This window comes from Lolium rigidum, chromosome 3, assembly GCF_022539505.1.
Source record: "Lolium rigidum isolate FL_2022 chromosome 3, APGP_CSIRO_Lrig_0.1, whole genome shotgun sequence".
NCBI lineage: Eukaryota > Viridiplantae > Streptophyta > Magnoliopsida > Poales > Poaceae > Lolium > Lolium rigidum.
In genome coordinates, this window is record NC_061510.1 from 378,677,686 (window position 1) to 378,698,466 (window position 20,781).

The 20,781-nt window shown below is 46.5% G+C and overlaps 1 protein-coding gene across 1 annotated transcript; it reads left to right on the plus strand.

Annotated features, from left to right (window-relative positions):
• Positions 1-640: 640 nt before the first annotated feature.
• Positions 641-5,227, plus strand: LOC124700629 (QWRF motif-containing protein 2-like). Its single transcript, XM_047232722.1, has 6 exons — positions 641-1,960; positions 2,933-3,052; positions 3,797-3,910; positions 4,001-4,090; positions 4,668-4,775; positions 4,855-5,227. Exons 1-6 carry the CDS (start codon positions 656-658, stop codon positions 4,918-4,920), a joined length of 1,803 nt encoding a protein of 600 aa, XP_047088678.1. The 5' UTR covers positions 641-655; the 3' UTR covers positions 4,921-5,227.
• Positions 5,228-20,781: the final 15,554 nt, after the last annotated feature.

Sequence of the window (20,781 nt, forward strand, 5' to 3'; positions counted from 1 at the left end):
CAAATCATGTAAAATTTGGCCAACTTTATCTAAACCCTAATTTAGAATGTCAATTCAATGTATTTAGAAATGTTGTGAAATATATTTTTTCCATGCTATTTCAAAACATCATTATAGTTGAGAGTCTTTGTTTATACCTGACTAAACTTGACAATGTTTAAGTTTGCAGAGAATTTATACGTTAGGACTATTTTGGAGGCTCCTTTATTTTGAAGGATCCTTGGTAGGCTAGAGCTGGTCTAACTGTGCACCAAGGAGAAATGAACGTGAGTCCACGGAAAAAAGTGACGAACGAACGACCGATCCCGTCATATCGTACGCCACGACGAGGAAGCCATAAATGGAACCTGAAGGAAGAAAAGAACGGCCGGTGACGGAACGGATTGACGCCGCCGCGGCCGGGTATGGCCGCCCCGTTTCCGCCGTTACGCCCCCACCACCACGCTACATCGGCTTCCCTTTATTCCGCCCCACCCCGACGCTTTCCCCCTTATTACTCTTGTGCCCTTCGCCTCCACCCGGATTCAACTTCACACGAGTTGTTCACTCCCAAGGAAGCGGCTGGCTGGGATGCTGCTCCTCTTCCTCCTCCTCCCATCTTGAAACCCCAAACCCCACGCCAAGCCCGCCCGAGATTCCGCGAGATCCCGCCGCCATGGTGGCCGCCGGGGCAGCGCCCGCCGCGCCCCGGCCCAACCCCTCGCCGTCGCCGCACCGCCGCCGCCAAGCCTCCGCGCTCTCCCCGTCCAAATCCACCAACGCCAATGCCGACGCCAGGGCCGCCACCACCAAGCCCCGCGCCAAGGCCGTCTCCTCCCGCTACCTCCTCGCGCCCTCCTCCAAATCCACCTCCACATCCACCTCCACCTCCACCACCACCACCTCCTCCTCCAACTCCACCTCCACCTCCGCCTCCACGCCGTCCCGCCGCTTCGCGTCCCCCCTCCCGAGGCGCTCATCCTCCGTCGACCGCCCGCGCCCGGCGGGCAATGCCGCCCCCGGCGAGCCCAACGGGGCGACCACCACCACCACCAGGAGCCTCTCCGTCGCCTTCCAGGGCCGCTCCTACTTCCTCCAGACCAGCAAGGCCAAGCCAACCACATCCCCCTCCCCACTCCGCCGCCCCTTCGCCGCACCACCACCACCACCATCCTCCACCACGCCCGAGCGGAGGCGGCCTGCCGTGCCAGAGAGGGCGAAGGGGTCCGAAGCGGGCCACACCCACCAGCGCTGGCCAATGTCGGCGCACGGCTTCGAAGGCAACCCCCTCACCAAGAGCCTCGACTGCTCCCTCCACAACAAGGGCGTGGCCGTCCTCGCCGCCGTCCGCTCGCTGCGCCACTCCATGGCCTTCGACCACCACCACAACCCACGCCACCCCTCCTTCGACATGTCCTCCGACTACCTCATGTCCTCCGACACCGAGAGCCTCTCCTCCGGCAGCAACTCCGGCTCCCAGGACGCCGGCATCTCCCACCGCTCCCGTCCACCCACCAACGCCACAACCGTGCCGGCCCGGTTCCTGCGCGACGCCGCTGGCAGCAGGTTCGCGGACCCCCCAGGGACGCCCTACACCACGCACAATTCCACCCTGGCATCATCGCCCAGAACCGCGCCGGTGAAGAAGTCGCTGCTGCTGAACGGGTTTGCGTCGTCGCCGCTCAACAGGCCGGCTAGGCAGTCTTCGCCGAGTAAGCTTGCGGGCAACTCGTCAAGGCGGATGTCGAGTCCGTCCCGCCCGAGGAATTCTACCGGGGCAGGCGCGTCGGTGGGGGATCATCAGCAGGGGAGAAGCTCGTCTGGGTACGGTGTCGATGGTCAGGCGAGGAGGAGGTGGCTTGGGGGCAGTAAGGTTGATGGGGAGCACCTGTTGAGGATCCTGTGCAATCGGCATTTGCAGTGGCGGTGTGTCAATGCGCAGGCTGATGCTGCACTTGCTTCACAGAAGATGACTGCAGAGGTGAGTTCTGTTATTCATAAATTAATTATTGGATTGCGTTGGGCATAACAAATGTGAAATCTAAGTAGTATTTGACTGTCCAATGTGGTGTCTTGACATGTTATTATTGCCCTACTCTTTTCCCATCGTGCAAGGTAAATAAGTAGGATCTGAAAATCCATTAGTAAAAATCATAGCTGTATAGTTTGAACTTTACCTGATATATGACAATCTTGTTTCACACTTTCAGTTATTTACTGCGGACGAAATAACTAAATCAGTCTGTGCAGCAGGGTTACGTACCAATCTTTGTGCGTCTTTCATGCCATATCTTATAACGTAGTGCAGCATATTTATAGGCGTCAGCAATTTCTTGGAAGTAGCTTCCACACTAGGCATAACCAGCCAATTTAGGTGTAACTATCAATAATATAATATCAAACATCTCATCAAATCATTTTCAACCTAGGACCAAATATGTAGAATAGTCATAGAAAAAAGAAAAAAAAAAGGCAAAGCTTTGACAACCTTTTTGTATGTTAGATCCATTGCCAAAAAAGTATAAATATGTTTCAATTTATCATGATGCACTCCCTCCGTTTTTCAAAATTTAGGCCATATCTGACCTTCAATTTTTGATCTATGACCTACATTTCTTGCACTATACCTATTTTGTAGCCAAAATCGGAATTATAAGTAAGTGCTTTTGAATACCCAATGGTATAACTCGTGTGTAACATAATTCACATACTACCCAATGGTATAAATTGTATGAACATAATTCACGTACTATTGGGTAATTTGTTGAGCAAAACATATGATGATTTAAACAATGAAGTTTGAATTGTGCATATAAAAAAATTGTGCATTTTTTCTTAGTACTTACATCTAGGCAAAATAAAGTTCATTCTTAGTACTTTGGCAGTCAACTGTTTCTTTTTCTGCTATATTTTTCTTTGTTTGCTAACCTTTCTTTCTTTTTTCCTTTACCAGAAAGATTTATGTGATGCATGGATTACCACCCTAGGCATGCGTAAATCTGTTGCTCTTAAAAGGTTTCAGCTACAATTATTCCGAAACAATTGGAAACTCATGACGGTTCTAAAGGGGCAGGTAAGAACCTCTTTAGTTCTGGTTCTGTGCACGTGGTTTTACCATTGCTTCCTAACTTTACATAGACAATCTGTTGTTAGTTCATTTAATTTAATCATTTTAGTAGTCATTACTTTCCATAATTTATCCTGTTACTATCCAGCAAGAGAATATTTTGGTCAACATGAAAGAAGTATAGTAAAGAACTGTATGACCAGCTAGCTGTAAGCAGGATCATTTGGTTTGAATACAGATTTCCTATGTTTGCAGTATGCACAATTGATTTACTTGTTTTTTCTTTCATATAAGGGTCGTAGGGACAGTTAGTAGCCAACTGGGCCATTTTGATACATTTTTCCTTTGCATAGTTATAAAGTTAAAAACAAGAAAATATCAGTATGCAGCTTACTAGCTTCTTCAGTGAGAGACGTGGGACGTTACTCAAATATACATAACTATACTGCTTAACACCAATCAATGTTGGCTAGTCATTGCTTGACCTGGTAGAGATACCTAGTTACATGCACATCCATCAGATCATTTTATTTTTTTAGAACTATATCCTTTTGCTGATGACAGTAATAGCTTCGAAGTTCATTACCATTCTACATAATTCTGGAAACATGATACAAATTGCTTGACATAGTTGCCAGATCATTTTATGTATTAGAACTTTATTCTTTTGCTGATGACAGTAATAGCTTCAAAGTTCATTAGTATCATTTTACATACTTTTGGGAATCTGAAAGAAATTTCTTGCCATAGATGCCATATTTGGAGGAGTGGTCTTCATTAGAGATGGACTATGCAGATTCTTTATCTGGAATTGTGGAAGCTCTAACTGCGACCATTCTGTGCCTTCCTGTTGATGGAGCAAAGGTTGGAATAGCGTGCCATCTTGTTAATTGTTGCCATGTGTTTTTCTTATTTTAATTAAATCTCAGACCTGTACTATCCCCTTAACTGCAGGCTGACATCCAAGACGTAAAGAATTCCGTTGGCTCTGCAGTTGATATCATGCAGACAATAGGGAGTTCAATATGCACTTTACTGGCTAAGGTACTGCTTACTTCAAATTGTTTACTTATTCTTTTTTACCAGTTGTTTGCCAGTTCATTTTCTTGCAACAATGATTGCAATACCTACCATGCCTGGCAATTTACAAGTTTTTACAAGTCATTGGATCTGCAATGAATGGTTGGACTGACTTGAGCATATGAGGTGTGAATTGTTTGGCTAACCATCTCCCAGATCATCTCATCTTCGACAGCCCATCAAACTTCTGAATAATTCTTGATTTCTTACATAATTTGTCCCTTCCTAAGATCTAGCCCTAGGCTATATGCATGTTTGTTTTGCGTAAGTTTCTCGTTGAGTTAAATTGAAGATGCTACAAATTAAGCTCCAAGTATCTTATTAACAAACATTTAGCATGGCTGTAAGAATTACAACTACAAGTCTACATCCAATACAAACCCTCTCGCAGCTTGTATCGTGGTACTTCTGAACGTGTTTGAAGGATTTCATAGTAACTAGAGTCTAGAGAGCATACTGCTATTTCTGAGAGACTATTTAGCGTTTGTTATGAGGTGCTACATTCATTCTCGAATTTGGGTTAATTCATGTCATCCTGCAGCTATCTGGGACAAGTATTTTGGTATCTGACCTTGCCAGAACCGCTACGCAAGAACGTGCTCTGATGGATCAGTCCAGGGAGCTGCTGTCCACACTTGCATCAATGCATGTAAGTAGCACAAACTGCACAGTTTAGTTTCATTTTATATGCAAGTATTATAATAACACTTCAAATTTGCACCTCTCAGGTCAAATACTGTAGCCTACAAGGGCAGCGAGTACAGACAACTCACAGGAGGCTCAAGCACTCGTAGCTGACACTACTCTTAACTCACTAACTGAAGAGCGTAGGTGCAGTTTGCTAAACCTGATGGGTGCCCACTGAGCGATCTGACTTTTGGTGAAGTTACCTCGGTCCATCTATGAAGTGAAGTTCCAGTGCTCTTGTCATGGTGGTGGTTAGTTGGCTAGGTTCTGATTGCTGAATTGAACCACGCTAAGGCCTCTGCGAACAGATGAAAGTGCAATGTGTATATATCTAGCTCTAGTTTCTTTAGCAGGTCCTCTTAGAGTAGGTAGTGTAGTTAGATTAGGTTCTTCTGTGTTTATCCGATGACCTTCTGCGCCATGGCAAATGCAATATATCTTCTGCTGGTACTCGATTAGTTCTCCTACGCCTGGGAAGATTTTTTCTGGTCTAATTCTCCTGAACCACCGATGTGTGTGACCCAGGTGGATTGGCAATGATCATGCCATGTTTGGTTCGTAGCTGAATCTTCAGTTGTAGTAGCTCTCCCATGTCGGGACCAAGATGGGTTAACTGAAGAGCACGGCAGGCGCAACAATTTAGAGGATACTACAACACTAATCATGCACCAAATCCAGCTCTGAACACGAGAGATAACAACATTTATATCCCGGACCCGGAGCGACATAAATGGAGCACTCGAGTGTCACGGGCACGAGCGGGGAATAGGACAGCGCCTGCCGTGCCCACCTGAGATATCTCCCATGCCGTTGGGTCTCACGCACGGTCACTCACATCCACATCGCCGGGAGCTCTGCCACGGCGGCAGGGACCGTTGCTAGGTTGACGATGGATGGTGCCGGCCAGAGGACGGCGTGAGATAGCGATGGAGAAGACCACGAGTGCACGACCGACACCAACGGAAGAAGGGAAGTGGCCCGGCCGTGCCATCACCAGCTCGACTCGACCGTTTTTCCTCAAGGGATGGACATCGTTGAGATTGGCTCAGTTAGCTGGTGTGTCTTGGTCATGCCACTCGTGTCTCCTCCATATCCGTCTGAATAATCTGGAACGCACAAAGGATAGATATGAATTATAGCAGCGGCTTTAGCAGTTGGAGTTAAACAGTCATGTGTCTGAAGGCGCATGGTTTCTAAAATTCTTGTACTGTAGGTTGTGCATTGGATTCCTGCAAGACGTGGAAGAAATTAAGAAAATCTGTTTGCGTTGACTGAAGTCAGAGTCTGCTGCTGGAAGTATCCATTCACTCCAGGCAAGTAGTACCACGCAATTTGGGTGCAGATCACTGAATGCTCCAACGTCACTTTAACTACCCAAATTGCTTGGACCACAAACAGAGAGGAGGATTGTGCATAAGAAAACACTTTCCATATCCACCTGAATCTGTGCCCCTCATCAAATACACATAAACAGAACCAGCCTCCGAAAAACTCACTCAAAACAAACAGCGCCATTCTCAGTTTTGCCATCTACTCCCACATTATCTTGCAAGATAAGTCTTTGCATGACATGAGCATGAGCTCTGTCCTGAAAAGCATTCTACTGACTGAGGCTGTACCTGAACAGAATGTCCTCGACTCCTAACCCTGGCACTGCAGCATCAGGTCCTTCCTGTTCATAGCCAGATGCAGGTTCCGCAACTCCTCGATCGCATGGAGCTTAACTTGTTCACAGTATGCATTCATGGTCTTTCCAAGTCCCGGGGCATTCAGAGGCTCACCAATCGCCCCGTGAAATATATATTATTGTCCGCTCTCATGACAACAATGTCCTCGACTGTATATCACCCTCACCAGTTAGACGCGAGATTTTGTAGGATTCTGAACCATCTGACGGTTTACTAACAGTTCCCTGAACTGCTGTGCTATCAAGATAACAGGAGCGGCTCTGTGTACTTGTCTCTCATGAACGCACGAACGGTCATTTCAACTGCACTGTTAATCACAGGTGCATCAGCAGTATGCTGAGATTCCTGATTAACCTACCTGTGCATCTTACAGTTATCCATACGTTCAACTTCAAGCCTCCTGTACTTCCACAATCTCACTGGACGCACATGAAGTTAGCAGAGGACCTTCTCCATTCTTCATCTCTGCATTTGACGTCTCCTCCAGGATAGCATTATCCGCACATGTATAAATAATTCAGTCACAGCATCCTCTACGGGTGTTAATGTACCGCATATTAAAATCTTTGGTCTAGTTACTGGTGCCATATCCTGTAGGACTGTAGGAGGATGCCTTACAGGTGCTCATCCTTCAGTTGAATTGCCCTCATTTGGTCCAATGGTAGTATGGTATTTCCCTCCATGTAGCCATCAGTAACTTGAACATAATTCCCGGTAGTTGAACAGGCCGTGACCGATTTAACACTCTCATTTCCTATTACACTTGGAACAACAATTTGCACGGTCTTACTAACAGTGTCAATCTTTTCCACCCCCCGGTCTCGTTTTACCACAAATCAATTCCAAGCATGACACGCAGTCTTGGATCGAAATGCCATTTTCTTCATTTGAATGTTGCATGCTCACATTAAACGGACAGCAAGTGCAAATCCAAAAAACTAGAACGATCGTCAGACGGCAACAGTGGGACACCAGATTTATTTCCTTAGTAGAACAACAGCTTTATTGCCTTGGTGGGACAACAGAGGAAGGAACCTAGAATAATCACAATCCCACACTACAATCCCAAACTACAATAATCCCATCCAAATCCTCTCATGACCTAAAGATGTTCATGCTCCATGGCCGGCCAACTTCAACGGCGCCCACTCGTTGGCGACGCTGCTGCTGCGGCCGTGGAAGACGCGCATGGATGAACCTTCCCTCCATTCCGTGAGTTGCAAGCTCCCTTCTCTTCTCCAGCCAAAAGACTCTTGTTCTTCGTATTCTTTTCTTGTTCAGCCATCGACTTGTTCTTCGTCATCGTTGCCGCAGCCTGCTCGCTGATCCTCCTCCGGACCTTCTCTTGGCTCACATGTACCTGTGCGTAGCTAAACCCCATGGAAGCCATGCTGAGTATTAGAGAATTTAGTTAGAAGGATGATGAACACTTGAGTTGGTGTGATCTGGTGGACGTTTCTGTGTGCATACATGTGTATATTTATAGGGGGAGAGGCGGGATGGAATTATTCGGGTCACTCGGAAGTCAGAACCGTGTGCGGAGTTGTTGGTTTCTATGGGCTTATCTTCTTTGGCGGCCGCAGTTAGGTGTCACGATGGGGATGGCTGTATACTCACCTTGAATACCTGTGGGCAAGCAAGTCAAATTATTTTGATGTTTTCTGTAGACGGAATGCGGTTTTGGGCTTATTGGTAGGATGAGCAGAGGTCCAGAGCCACCAGGGGTTAATTTGCTTGCCTGGCAATGCAGTCCACTTCATGTTTCACTTATGCATGTCTGTCTTAAACATTTACAGATGGGTATTGACGTGTCGTCTCCATCTCAAAGAGATATTATACACCAAATTTTAATAAACTTCAGGATTGGTAGGTACTTACACACTGAAAGTAGAACTCTCGACCACAATTCTAACAAGTTGCAGTACTTAAAACTTCGGATTTGGTTGGTTACTGCACTCACTTTTGAGAGTGCGCCGCCAGGGAGCTCTTAACCACAACAGCGCACAACAATAGTCGGTCGTGGTGCTGAAATTGTAGTACGTAGTATTTTATTAGTAGTCAACTGATGAACTAAAGTGACTTCGTTTCAAAAAATGAACTGAAGTGACTATCTAGTCACAGCTCACCAATTCGCGCACAAAATAGTGTTGGCTTTAATCCTCTTTTTTATTGAACAAGGGTAGGGGATCAAGAAATTCACAGCACTGCATAGAGGACCTTGAAAGAAGCATAAAATCCCAATGGTGATCTGGAACACGTGGACAACTAGGCAGAAAGATGTGTACTTCAGATGGTCATAGTCTCGTGCCTACTAGATGCAGGTATATATGGTGTAGACCGTGGCACGTATCCATTCACCCTGGCCTAGCACCTGCTACCTGTTACATGGTAGTCAACTTTGGTGGTATTCTCCCTACAATGTCACCAAAGCTGTGGAAAAATGTTGCTCAACACAAAATTCATGTATTCATTTGGCTTTTGTTCAATAACAAATTGTTTATTAAGGAAAATTTAGCTATTTGGCGTGAAGTGACCGATCAAACTTGTCTTCTCCGTGATGAACCTGAAAGCATACATCTTTTCTTTGATTGTATCTGTAACATCCCAAGTTTTAACAATAATAAAGATCAAGAGAGAATTTCAATTACTCAAAATTTGCAATTAACAAAAACTTTTTCTATGCATATAGTGCCACATATAGATATATGCATTTGAGTGATTTTTCTTTTTGTGCAATTGCCATGATGAGTGTTAGCATGATTAAAGATTGTTATTTAAACACTAACCAAGATCACCAAACCCTAGATAGAGGAGAAATAAGGAAAATAAGAAAAACTCATTTTCCACTTACATACACTTTATGCATTTTGGCAAATCCTCAACCAAGGCCAAGATTACTTGCCCCCTTGCTTCTAAAAAGCTTCAAGGTGATAAACTAACACAATTGCACCCTTGAACCACGAATCAAATCAAAAGAAATCAAGATTTCATCATACATATGATAATGGCCACTTAACACAAAAATATTTTCTTCACCTCTTTACCTCTCTGTAATTCTCAATTCTTAAACTAAGCCAGGTCAACTAAAGCCAGGTCATCCAAGACCATGTCAAGGTGAGTACTTTTCATGTTGACCACCCTCCCTAAAGTTGACCAGGTTGACCAGAATAAAATTGACAAAATGAGATCTGAGAAGAAAAACAAGATCACCTCAAATTTGAAAGTTTGCAAATCAAATCCAAATTGAGTGCCACCACCACCAATACCTCATATTAATTATATCTTTGAGATGTACCAAAAAGAATTCCAAAATTCGACAAAATTGTTCATGCGGGCATTGTGTCGAGCAGATGGCAGGCAGTAATCCAGATTTGAGACACACACTATTATCCTTCGGTTTCTTCACTAAACCACTTTTAAAACATTGATCATTACCCTCTACTACATCCCCTACATCATCCCAGTACCTCCTAGATCGATCAAAGTGAGAGAGAGGGAGAAGAAAACCCTAATCTATTCATGCCGTGGCCATGCCGGCCACCTTGGTGCACCCCTCTCCCTGGCCTCTCCCTCGTCGTTTCTCCATGTCCTCGAGCATCCCTGCAGCACAAGGACCAAGCTGGTACCTCTCACTCGATCGCCACTGCACGGATTTGCCCAGAACGCCCATGCCCGCAACCTTGCCGGCACACGCCCATGCACGCGGTGAGCGCGCACGGCCGCGCCGATGCGTCGCTCACTCGATCGGCCGCCGTCCTCGCCTCGCATCCCTACCACCGCGAAGAGACGCTACTCCTTGCCCTCTACACGCTAGACCCACTCGAATACGCGCGGAGGCCTTGTCACCGTCGTCCTCGTCGCCGACGTACCGCGGGTACTGCGATGATCACCGCAAAAACTCGAGCGTTTCCGTAGCCCTATCTCTGCGCTAGCTAGCCGTTGAGCATCTCCAAGACGACGCCTACGAGATGCCGTCCTTCACTTGCCCCTTCGCTCGCCGGAAACGCCACGCCATGGCCGCGCCCTTGCAGCACCCCGCGGCACTCCTCGACGCTATAAATAGAGGCCCTCCCTGAACGCTATCTTCACACCATTCGACTCCCCTCTCACCACGGATCACCCTCACCACCTTAGCTCGATCGATTACTGCCGGAGACGCCGCAATTTCAAGATCGGAGCCGCCGGAGCCACGACATCACCGTCGACGATTGGCGCCATCCCAAGCGCCGCCGCTGCTTCCAACCTCTTCCCCATCTACTACACCTTCACCGCGCATACTGCCTGAGTCCTGCATCGGCCTGGTAGGCTCTCCGACCCCCTACTGCCACCGTGACCTCGTCGGAGTCCCGTCGGTGACGACGACGCTCCCCAGCCGTAGATCTCAGTTCTAATCCTACGGCCATTCTTTAGCGTACCGTTTCGCTGAGTTAAGAGGCGCCGACAGGTGGCCCCCACCCTGTCAGCGCGGCCCGAGCGCGCCAGCCGCGTGTTGGGCTGCGAAGTGCTGCCGAATTCCGTTTCGGCCCAGTATCGTTTCCCGCCCAAGCCCAAGTTTCGAATTTAGTTTAAATCTGAAATCAAATTGCTCTGCAGATGCTTTAGTAATTTTTGAATAGTTTGAAAACTACCAAACCAAATCTAGCAAACTTTATACCGTTGGAAAGCTCATAAAATTATCTAGCTCATGCCACCGGCCTCACCTCCATTTTCGAAATAGATTTAATCTGATAAAAAAGACAAGGCAGGGACTTTTGAACATTCAAACCTTATTTAAATTTCAACCAGAATAGATTTTGAATTGTTTCCAACTCTAATAAATCACAGATGATGTCCTCTAGTTGATTATACAATAATATAGATATGTTGTTTGTATGAGCATGGACTAGATCAAATAAAATGGCTATGTAGTCATTTCTAGAGCATTTTAAAGTGGAATTCAAACTCAACCCTAATATGAGAGTTATCCCTCATTTAAATTTCGATCCTAAGTACTAATAACCAGGGGAAATAACTTAGGCTAATGAACCCTTGAGCATTACTACTTAGAGATTTTAATTCATTATAAGTTAGGTACTAAAACTATGTGAAGTGTAGCACTTCAATTAAATTATACTCTCATATAATAGATATGAAATGTTGACTTGGGTCAACCTATATTTCATACCCTATTATTATATGCAGAGGTTAAAACTTAAATAAGATGTAATGAGAAGAAATGAAATTCTCTAAGGATCTACATACCAAAATTTAAGAAATAGGAATAATGAGAGGAACTTAATTTTTCTAAATAAGAATTCATCACATAACTCACCATGCCATGTTTGATTGATAATAGGACTAGAGTGTGAACTATTTTGAGTGTTTCTAGCTAGGCATGTGTGTTTGGTTTAGTATTTATACCTCGTATTCGTATATAGACGCTAGTAACGAGGAGTATCAAGAGGAGGAGGACTACTTGCCAGAAGAAGAAGAAACCTTTGAGAACTATTCAACTCAAGGCAAGCTAACCCTTGCTAAACACAAGTGCTTAGCTCTACAAGAGCAAAGGCACCATTACACTTTACTTTTATATATTACCTATCCCATGTCTTTACTTATATTTACTTTTGCTTATTTATTTCAAAGTACTTTTTGATTCATGATTCACTTGGTCTAGAGTAGAAAAATACTTGGAATAGATTATCACCACTCAAAGCTAGATAGCACCCCTCATGTAGTTGCTATTGCTAATCAATTAAAATTGACTACTCTAGATGGGAACATGGTGAAGTGAAATGACTTTGAAAGAAAGTAAAGTGGAGGTGGATTTGAACAAGAGAAGATGGTGATTTTTGAAAATTGATGATTGAGTTTGAATGCGATACCCTTCCAATTATACAAGTACCCCCACAATACCCGATTATGGGTAGGGCTTAACTAGAAACTTGTGTATTTTAGTATGGGTTCCCTCTAAACAAACATCATAGGGGTTACGCCGAGGCTGCCTCCAACAAGTGTGGAATGATGTTAATACGAGGTGGATGTACGGCCCAAGCCCCGTGCGGTTCCCGGGTTGATCGCGGTTTTCACCGGGAGGCCAAGCTCATGGGGAGAGGTGCTCATACTAGCATATATAAGTGAAAGGTTATGGTTGATGATCCGCGTCTTGTGTTACGATGATTCGGGGTTATCCTCGACGGATGTAATCAAAAGTTGTGGCACAAGAGTACAACCTCTGCGAGTGTTAAACCTATTCGAATAGCCGTGTCCACTGGTTACGGACAATTGGAAAGGCCATACTATCTTCGTTATCATTAAAGCTGTTTTTGATGGTGGATTGAAAGGTGACATTATGGTGAACCATAATGAGTTGTGGGAATGACACTAATGTTCCCACTTGAGTTAGTCTAGCACATGATTTAGGCTTTTACCAAAGATTTGTGAAACTAAAACTTGGCTTTATGCAAATAAACCTAGAGCTTAGCACCCCCTTACACTTAATGAGTATTTTATCTTAGAGTTAGTTTGCGAGTACTTTAAAAGTACTCATGGCTTTGCCCTGGCTATTCAAATGCCAGACTTTGAAGAGGAGCAACAGTATCAGGATGACGGACAGCAGGACGTCTACGATAACTAGGATCGACTTCTAACGTCAAGCGTTGCCTGTGGAATAGATAGTCCACTACTACTATGCTTCCGCTACTTATTTGTGATGTTGAACAATCTATTTGTGTAATATTGGGTCATGTGATCCCTTGTTGTAAGACTCTATGTGTTGTAATAAATGATGACTCTGAACTACTTACTATTATGTCTCGCAAAAACAATCTTCCTGGGATTGCGATGTATGATGTAATAGGGCATCCGGACTTAAAAATTCGGGTGTTGACAAGTTGGTATCAGAGCCATTGTTTGACCTTAGAAGCCCCTAGTTAGAATGGACGTTGACAAACTTAGTTTCAAATAGCTTAAATTGAATAGTTATGAAAAATACAATCATACCCTTACCCTTGAGTCTTTTTGTTAAATGGTCAATTCATGTTCTTATTTATAAGTCACCTAAAATTTTGAACACTTGCACTCTTCTAACTTGCTTATCAATCCCTCTACAGATGGAGCCCATCATTCCGACGGAGCCCTTCGTTCGGACCCGTGTGTACGACCTGGCGAACGGAGGGGACCTGATCTTCGAACGGGATCTGTTTGCCCTCACCGAGTTCCTCGGGCGCTCTCCTCCCGTGTTCTACGGGGGACAGATCGCGGGGCCGGCTAATGGTCCACTCCAGTGGCTCATCATGGCCAACCTCCCCGGGAAGCCGGAGTCGCCAATGTTCCGCCGGATTCGGTTCTCCATCCGAGAGAACAAGCCGGGTGGATGGACTCGCCCGCGCTATGCGAGGAGGCTCTCGCCGCGTCTATGCGGGCAAAACTCGGTGGCCATCGAGGGGGAACGCTTGCGCACTTCGCAAGGCACTCCTCCCTTGGACTGCCCCTCGGCCTGCCGTTCCACCCCGTGCTTAGGCACCATGTGGATCACATGGACTTCATGCTCTTCGAGACTCGTGCTGAGTCTGGACAACTCCCGCTCCGCCGCCATCCACACCCGGGGCCGGCTGAACCGGTACGCGGAGACCATCAAGGTCATCGCAAAGGAGCGGAGGACTCTCCGCCAGCCTGGTCGCGAAGAGGGAAGCTACCATCCACCGCCCGAAGGCCAAGCTCTCCATCCCGAAGGAGACCATCGCCACCCGGGCGGAACGGCTCCAGCTGCTAGAAGGAGAAGGTGAAGGGGAAGACATCCAAGGGGATGGCTACTCCTACGTCAGCAACGACAATGACTATGAGGATGACGATGAGGGAGACCTGGACTTCCACCAGACCCTGCCTGCCGGGATGGACACCACCTTCCCGCTCCGCATCGATGGATAGCTTCCATCCCCCTTATGAGCACTTGCGTAGAATGATGTATCGGTCCTTTGTATCCGCCCCATGTATCGTAGTTTGTTGAAAGGGTTCTTAAAACCCTCCTGAACTTTGGCTTGTAATAAGTGCTACCTTCATGACTATGTTTGTATGTGTAATATTATTAGTATTTTAATGAATCAAGTTGAAGTTGTGTGAATTTTATCCCAAAATGAGACATAGAAATTTCCCTCTTATCTCATGATCCCTATCACTGTTCAGATGGCACCTCCAACTCGCAACATGACTCAAGAGGCAATGATGCAGATGTTGCAACAGATGTTGGCAGATAGAGAAGTTGAGAGAACTGAACGGCAAGCCAACTTAGCTGCACTTCAACAGATTGCTCAGGGCAATCAAGGCCACGGAAACCATGATCATCCAGGGTCAAAGTTGAAAAACTTCCAAAACACCAACCCACCGGTGTTCAGCAAGACAGAGGAACCCCTCGATGCTGATGATTGGCTCCAAACTATGGAGAACAATCTCGAGGTTGCCGGAGTGGAGGACAACGAGAAGGTGTTGTTCGCCACCCACTATCCGGTCTGGACCTGCACGTGCCTGGTGGACAAGTACCCGCGCCTTACATGCGGGGCAAATGATGACTTGGGAGGATTTCAAACTCAAGTTTAGTAAGTATCATGTGCCCCCGGGTTTGATTAAGAAGATGAGGGATGAATTTAGGGAAGCTGAAGCAAGGCGGAATGACCGTGGTGGAATACCGCGACAAGTTTCTCACTTTGTCAAGGTACGCCCGGATGAGACAGATATCTTGTTGAGAAGAGGAAGGAAAGGTTCTCGAATGGACTGCATGATGAGATGCGGATCGTGCCGATCAACATTCCCTTTGCTGATCTAGAAGCCCTTGTTGACTCCGCCATTCGGATGGAGGGGAAGATACACCAAGCCAATGAAAACCGCAAGCGCCGTATGATGAACCGGAGTGGGCCCGAGCAACAACCACAAGTATCGCCCCGGCTCAAGTGGAGGGTTCGCCCCAAGAAACAACAAACCCCGATGCGGAATCCACGTCCGAGTTATCGAACCGGAGTGGAGGGAACCCCGAGCCAGGAGGCCACCACAACTACAACAACAACAACAACAACCACAGCAACTTCAACCGCGCCCCCCCTCGCGCCCCCAACAACAACTCCAACACCGCTCCAAGGACTGGGAGCAATGCTGTTCCCGTCACCCCCAAGGACAAGTCCACCTACAACTGCTACGAGTGCGGAGTGGCGGGGCACTTCTCGTATGAGTGCCCCAAGAAGCTCGCCAAGACCGCCGCCAACACCTCAGGCCCTGCACAGCCAGCGGCGTCGTGTCACCACCAACAAGAAGTTCGCCCCCAACAACCCGAACAACCGCAACGGCCGCCTCTACCACATGAACGCAGAAGAAGCTCGGAAGCCCCGGACGTTGTCGCTGGGTATGTTCTCTCGTTAACTCAATACCCGCAAGAGTGCTTGTTTGATTCTGGAGCATCGCATTCATTCATTACCGAAGATTTTGCATGCACTAGTAAGATTCAACCCATCGCTTTGAAGCATGTCATGATAGTTCAAATACCCGGATCAACCACTAAAGCTAGAAAAATTTGCAAAGATGTGCCCATCGGAATACATGAAATAGATTTCTATGCAAATTTGATTGTTCTGGGAGCCAAAGGTTTGGAAGTAGTCCTAGGAATGGACTGGATGGCGAAACATCATGGATTGATCGATTGTGCCAAGAAGGCCATCACCATGACTAGTAGCACCGGAATAATAGTCGAACACATATCTGAAAGGATGCCCAGAAAATTCACTTGTAACCAAAGCCTAGCCAAACCCACCTTGGATCAGATCGTGGTCGTTTGTCGATACCCCGATGTGTTTCCGGATGATCTACCCGGTATGCCCCCGGATCGGGATATCGAGTTTATCATCGAGTTAATCCCCGGAACTCGGACCTATCGCCCGGAGAGCCTACGAGCATGAATCCGGCAGAGTTAGTGGAACTGAAGAAGCAACTGGATGATATGCTATTCAAAGGTCTGATTAGGCCAAGTGCATCACCTTGGAGATCACCAGTTTTGTTTGTGGACAAGAAGGATGGTGCCAACCGTTTATGTACGGATTATCGTAAACTTAACGATGTCACCATCAAGAACAAATATCCCTTGCCAAAGATAGAAGATTTGTTTGACCAACTGACTGGTGCCAAAGTATTCTCAAAGATTGATTTGAGGACGGGTTACCATCAACTGAAGATTCGTGCCACAGATATCCCCAAAACTGCTTTCACCACTCGATATGGATTGTATGAATACAATGTCATGTCATTTGGATTGACCAACGCCCCCGCTTATTTCATGAATCTCATGAACAAGGTCTTCATGAACTTCCTGGATAAGTTTGTCGTTGTTTTCATCGACGACATCCTTATCTACTCAAAATCTGAAGAAGAGCACGAGCATCACCTGGAAGTGGTCTTAGATACCCTTCGGGAGCATCAGCTGTACGCCAAGTTCAGCAAATGCGAGTTTTGGTTGAAAGAGGTAGGATTCCTGGGACACATATTGTCGGCCGGAGGAATTGCCGTTGACCCCTCAAAGATCAAGACTGTTGAAGAATGGAAAGCCCCAACCACCCAGACCGAGGTCCGTGCATTTCTCGGATTGGCGGGATACTACCGCCGATTCGTTGAAGGATTCTCAAGCATAGCCGGACCAATGACTCAGTTGTTGAAGAAGGATAAGAAGTTCGAATGGACGGACAAGTGTGAAGAGAGTTTCCAACAGCTCAAGAGCAGACTGACTTCAGCCCCAATCCTAATCATGCCGGACATCACCAAACCATTCGATGTGTATTGTGATGCCTCCAAGATTGGCCTTGGATGTGTGTTAATGCAAGAAGGGAAAGTGATATCTTACCTATCAAGGCAACTGAAGCAGCATGAACAGAACTATCCAACCCATGACTTAGAGCTAGCAGCCGTGGTGTTAGCACTGAAGGTGTGGCGTCATTACCTCATGGGTAATCGATGCGAGATCTATTCAGATCACAAAAGTTTGAAGTACATCTTCACTCAGAAGGAGCTGAACATGAGGCAAAGAAGATGGTTAGAGTTAATCAAGGATTACGATATGGAGATTCACTACCACCCCGGCAAGGCCAATGTGGTAGCGGATGCTTTGAGTAGACTCGCCGTGCCGATTAAACTCAATGATCGCAGAAGAGCAACCTAGCTCTGTTTCAAGAGTTTGAACAATTTAGAATGGAATTAGTGAGTGAAGGTTTTCTCGCAAGCATTGAACTTCAACCCACCCTGATTAGTCAAATCAAGGAAGCCCAGAAGGGAAATGCAAGCATTGACGGGATTAAGAGCCAAATATCCGCCGGAAAGGCACCAGGATTCACCATAGATGAAGAAGGAGTGCTATGGTACAACGGACGCCTTTGCGTGCCATCAGACTCAGAATTGAAGCAAGTCATTCTGAAAGAAGCTCATGACACCCTTTACTCCATTCACCCCGGAGGTACCAAGATGTACCAGGATTTGAAGGAACAATTCTGGTGGCATGGAATGAAGAGAGAAATTGGAAGCTACATCGCCAAGTGTGACATCTGTCAAAGAGTCAAAGCCGAACACCAACGCCCCGCAGGACTGTTACAACCCCTGCAGATTCCCGAGTGGAAGTGGGATTCCGTAGGAATGGATTTCATCACCGGACTGCCCAAGTCTAGTAAAGGAAATGATTCCATCTGGGTAGTGGTCGACAGACTAACCAAAGTCGCCCACTTCATCCCCGTCAAGACCACCTATCAAGGACCGAGACTCGCAGAGCTGTATATCTCAAGGATAGTCAGCTTGCACGGAACCCCGAAGTCGATAGTATCCGACGAGAGGATCCCAATTCACCTCCGCAGTTCCGGCAGAAAGTACATGAAGGACTCGGAACTCGTCTGAATTTCAGCACGACCTATCACCCGCAGACGGATGGACAGACTCGAAAGAGTCAACCGGATACTAGAAGATATGTTGAGAGCATGTGTGCTAGAGTATGGATCTAAGTGGGAAGACCGCTTGCCGTACGCAGAATTCTCGTACAACAACAGCTACCAAGCCGGCTTGCGAGATGGCCCCCTTCGAAGCCTTGTACGGAAGGAAGTGCCGTACCCTCTCGAATTGGTCGGAAGTAGGAGAGAGTCAAGTCTTTGGGCCAGATATTCTCCGAGAAGCTGAAGAGAAGGTTCACAAGATCCGCGAGTACCTCAAGACAGCCCAATCAAGACAGAAGAGCTATGCCGACAAAAGACGCCGAGAGATGACCTTCGAGATCGGAGATTTCGTATATCTCAAAGTGTCCCCTCTTAAAGGAATGCAGAGATTCCAACTTAGAGGAAAGCTCGCACCCCGATATGTCGGACCTTTCAAGGTCCTGAGCCGCCGAGGAGAAGTATCCTATCAACTGGAGTTACCAGAAGAAATGTCAGCGGTGCACAATGTGTTTCACATCTCGCTACTCCGGAAGTGTTTAGAGGTACCTGAGAAGACCGAGGTTTTCAAGAACATCGACCATCGAGCTGTGGATATCAACTCAGATCTGACATACCGCGAAGTACCTATTCGCATCCTGGAAGAAGCCTTCAGAACCACCCGTACCCGAAGTATCAAGTTTCTGAAGATCCAATGGAGTAACCACACCGAGGAGGAAGCCACTTGGGAGAGAGAAGACTTTATGAGGACTGAGTACCCAGATCTCTTTAGTACCTAGTTTTCTCAGATCTCGGGACGAGATCTTTTGTAAGGGGAAGGGTTTGTAACATCCCAAGTTTTAACAATAATAAAGATCAAGAGAGAATTTCAATTACTCAAAATTTGCAATTAACAAAAACTTTTTCTATGCATATAGTGCCACATATAGATATATGCATTTGAGTGATTTTTCTTTTTGTGCAATTGCCATGATGAGTGTTAGCATGATTAAAGATTGTTATTTAAACACTAACCAAGATCACCAAACCCTAGATAGAGGAGAAATAAGGAAAATAAGAAAAACTCATTTTCCACTTACATACACTTTATGCATTTTGGCAAATCCTCAACCAAGGCCAAGATTACTTGCCCCCTTGCTTCTAAAAAGCTTCAAGGTGATAAACTAACACAATTGCACCCTTGAACCACGAATCAAATCAAAAGAAATCAAGATTTCATCATACATATGATAATGGCCACTTAACACAAAAATATTTTCTTCACCTCTTTACCTCTCTGTAATTCTCAATTCTTAAACTAAGCCAGGTCAACTAAAGCCAGGTCATCCAAGACCATGTCAAGGTGAGTACTTTTCATGTTGACCACCCTCCCTAAAGTTGACCAGGTTGACCAGAATAAAATTGACAAAATGAGATCCGAGAAGAAAAACAAGATCACCTCAAATTTGAAAGTTTGCAAATCAAATCCAAATTGAGTGCCACCACCACCAATACCTCATATTAATTATATCTTTGAGATGTACCAAAAGAATTCCAAAATTCGACAAAATTGTTCATGCGGGCATTGTGTCGAGCGAGATGGCGACGATAATCCGGATTTGAGACACACACTATTATCCTTCGGTTTCTTCATTAAACCACTTTTAAAACATTGATCATTACCCTCTACTACATCCCCTACATCATCCCAGTACCTCCTAGATCGATCAAAGTGAGAGAGAGGGAGAAGAAAACCCTAATCTATTCATGCCGTGGCCATGCCGGCCACCTTGGTGCACCCCTCTCCCTGGCCTCTCCCTCGTCGTTTCTCCATGTCCTCGAGCATCCCTGCAGCACAAGGACCAAGCTGGTACCTCTCACTCGATCGCCACTGCACGGATTTGCCCAGAACGCCCATGCCCAGAACCTTGCCAGCACACGCCCATGCACGCGGTGAGCGCGCACTGGCCGCGCCAGTACGTCGCTCACTCGATCGCTGCCGTCCTCGCCCTGCATCCCTACCACCGCGAAGAGACGCTACTCCTTGCCCTCTACACGCTAGACCCACTCGAATACGCGCGGAGGCCTTGTCACCGTCGTCCTCGTCGCCGACGTACCGCGGGTACTGCGATGATCACCGCAAAAACTCGAGCGTTTCCGTAGCCCTATCTCTGCGCTAGCTAGCCGTTGAGCATCTCCAAGACGACGCCTACGAGATGCCGTCCTTCACTTGCCCCTTCGCTCGCCGGAAACGCCACGCCATGGCCGCGCCCTTGCAGCACCCCGCGGCACTCCTCGACGCTATAAATAGAGGCCCTCCCCGAACGCTATCTTCACACCATTCGACTCCCTCTCACCACGGATCACCCTCACCACCTTA

What these genes read in the sequence shown, in the direction of transcription:
- LOC124700629 (XM_047232722.1), top strand. Translation starts at nt 656, where the DNA reads ATGGTGGCCGCCGGGGCAGCGCCCGCCGCGCCCCGGCCCAACCCCTCG. An exon ending in TTCCTGTTGATGGAGCAAAG is followed by an intron (nt 3,911 to 4,000) that starts GTTGGAATAGCG and finishes CCTTAACTGCAG; the next exon opens with GCTGACATCCAAGACGTAAA. An exon ending in TATGCACTTTACTGGCTAAG is followed by an intron (nt 4,091 to 4,667) that starts GTACTGCTTACT and finishes GTCATCCTGCAG; the next exon opens with CTATCTGGGACAAGTATTTT.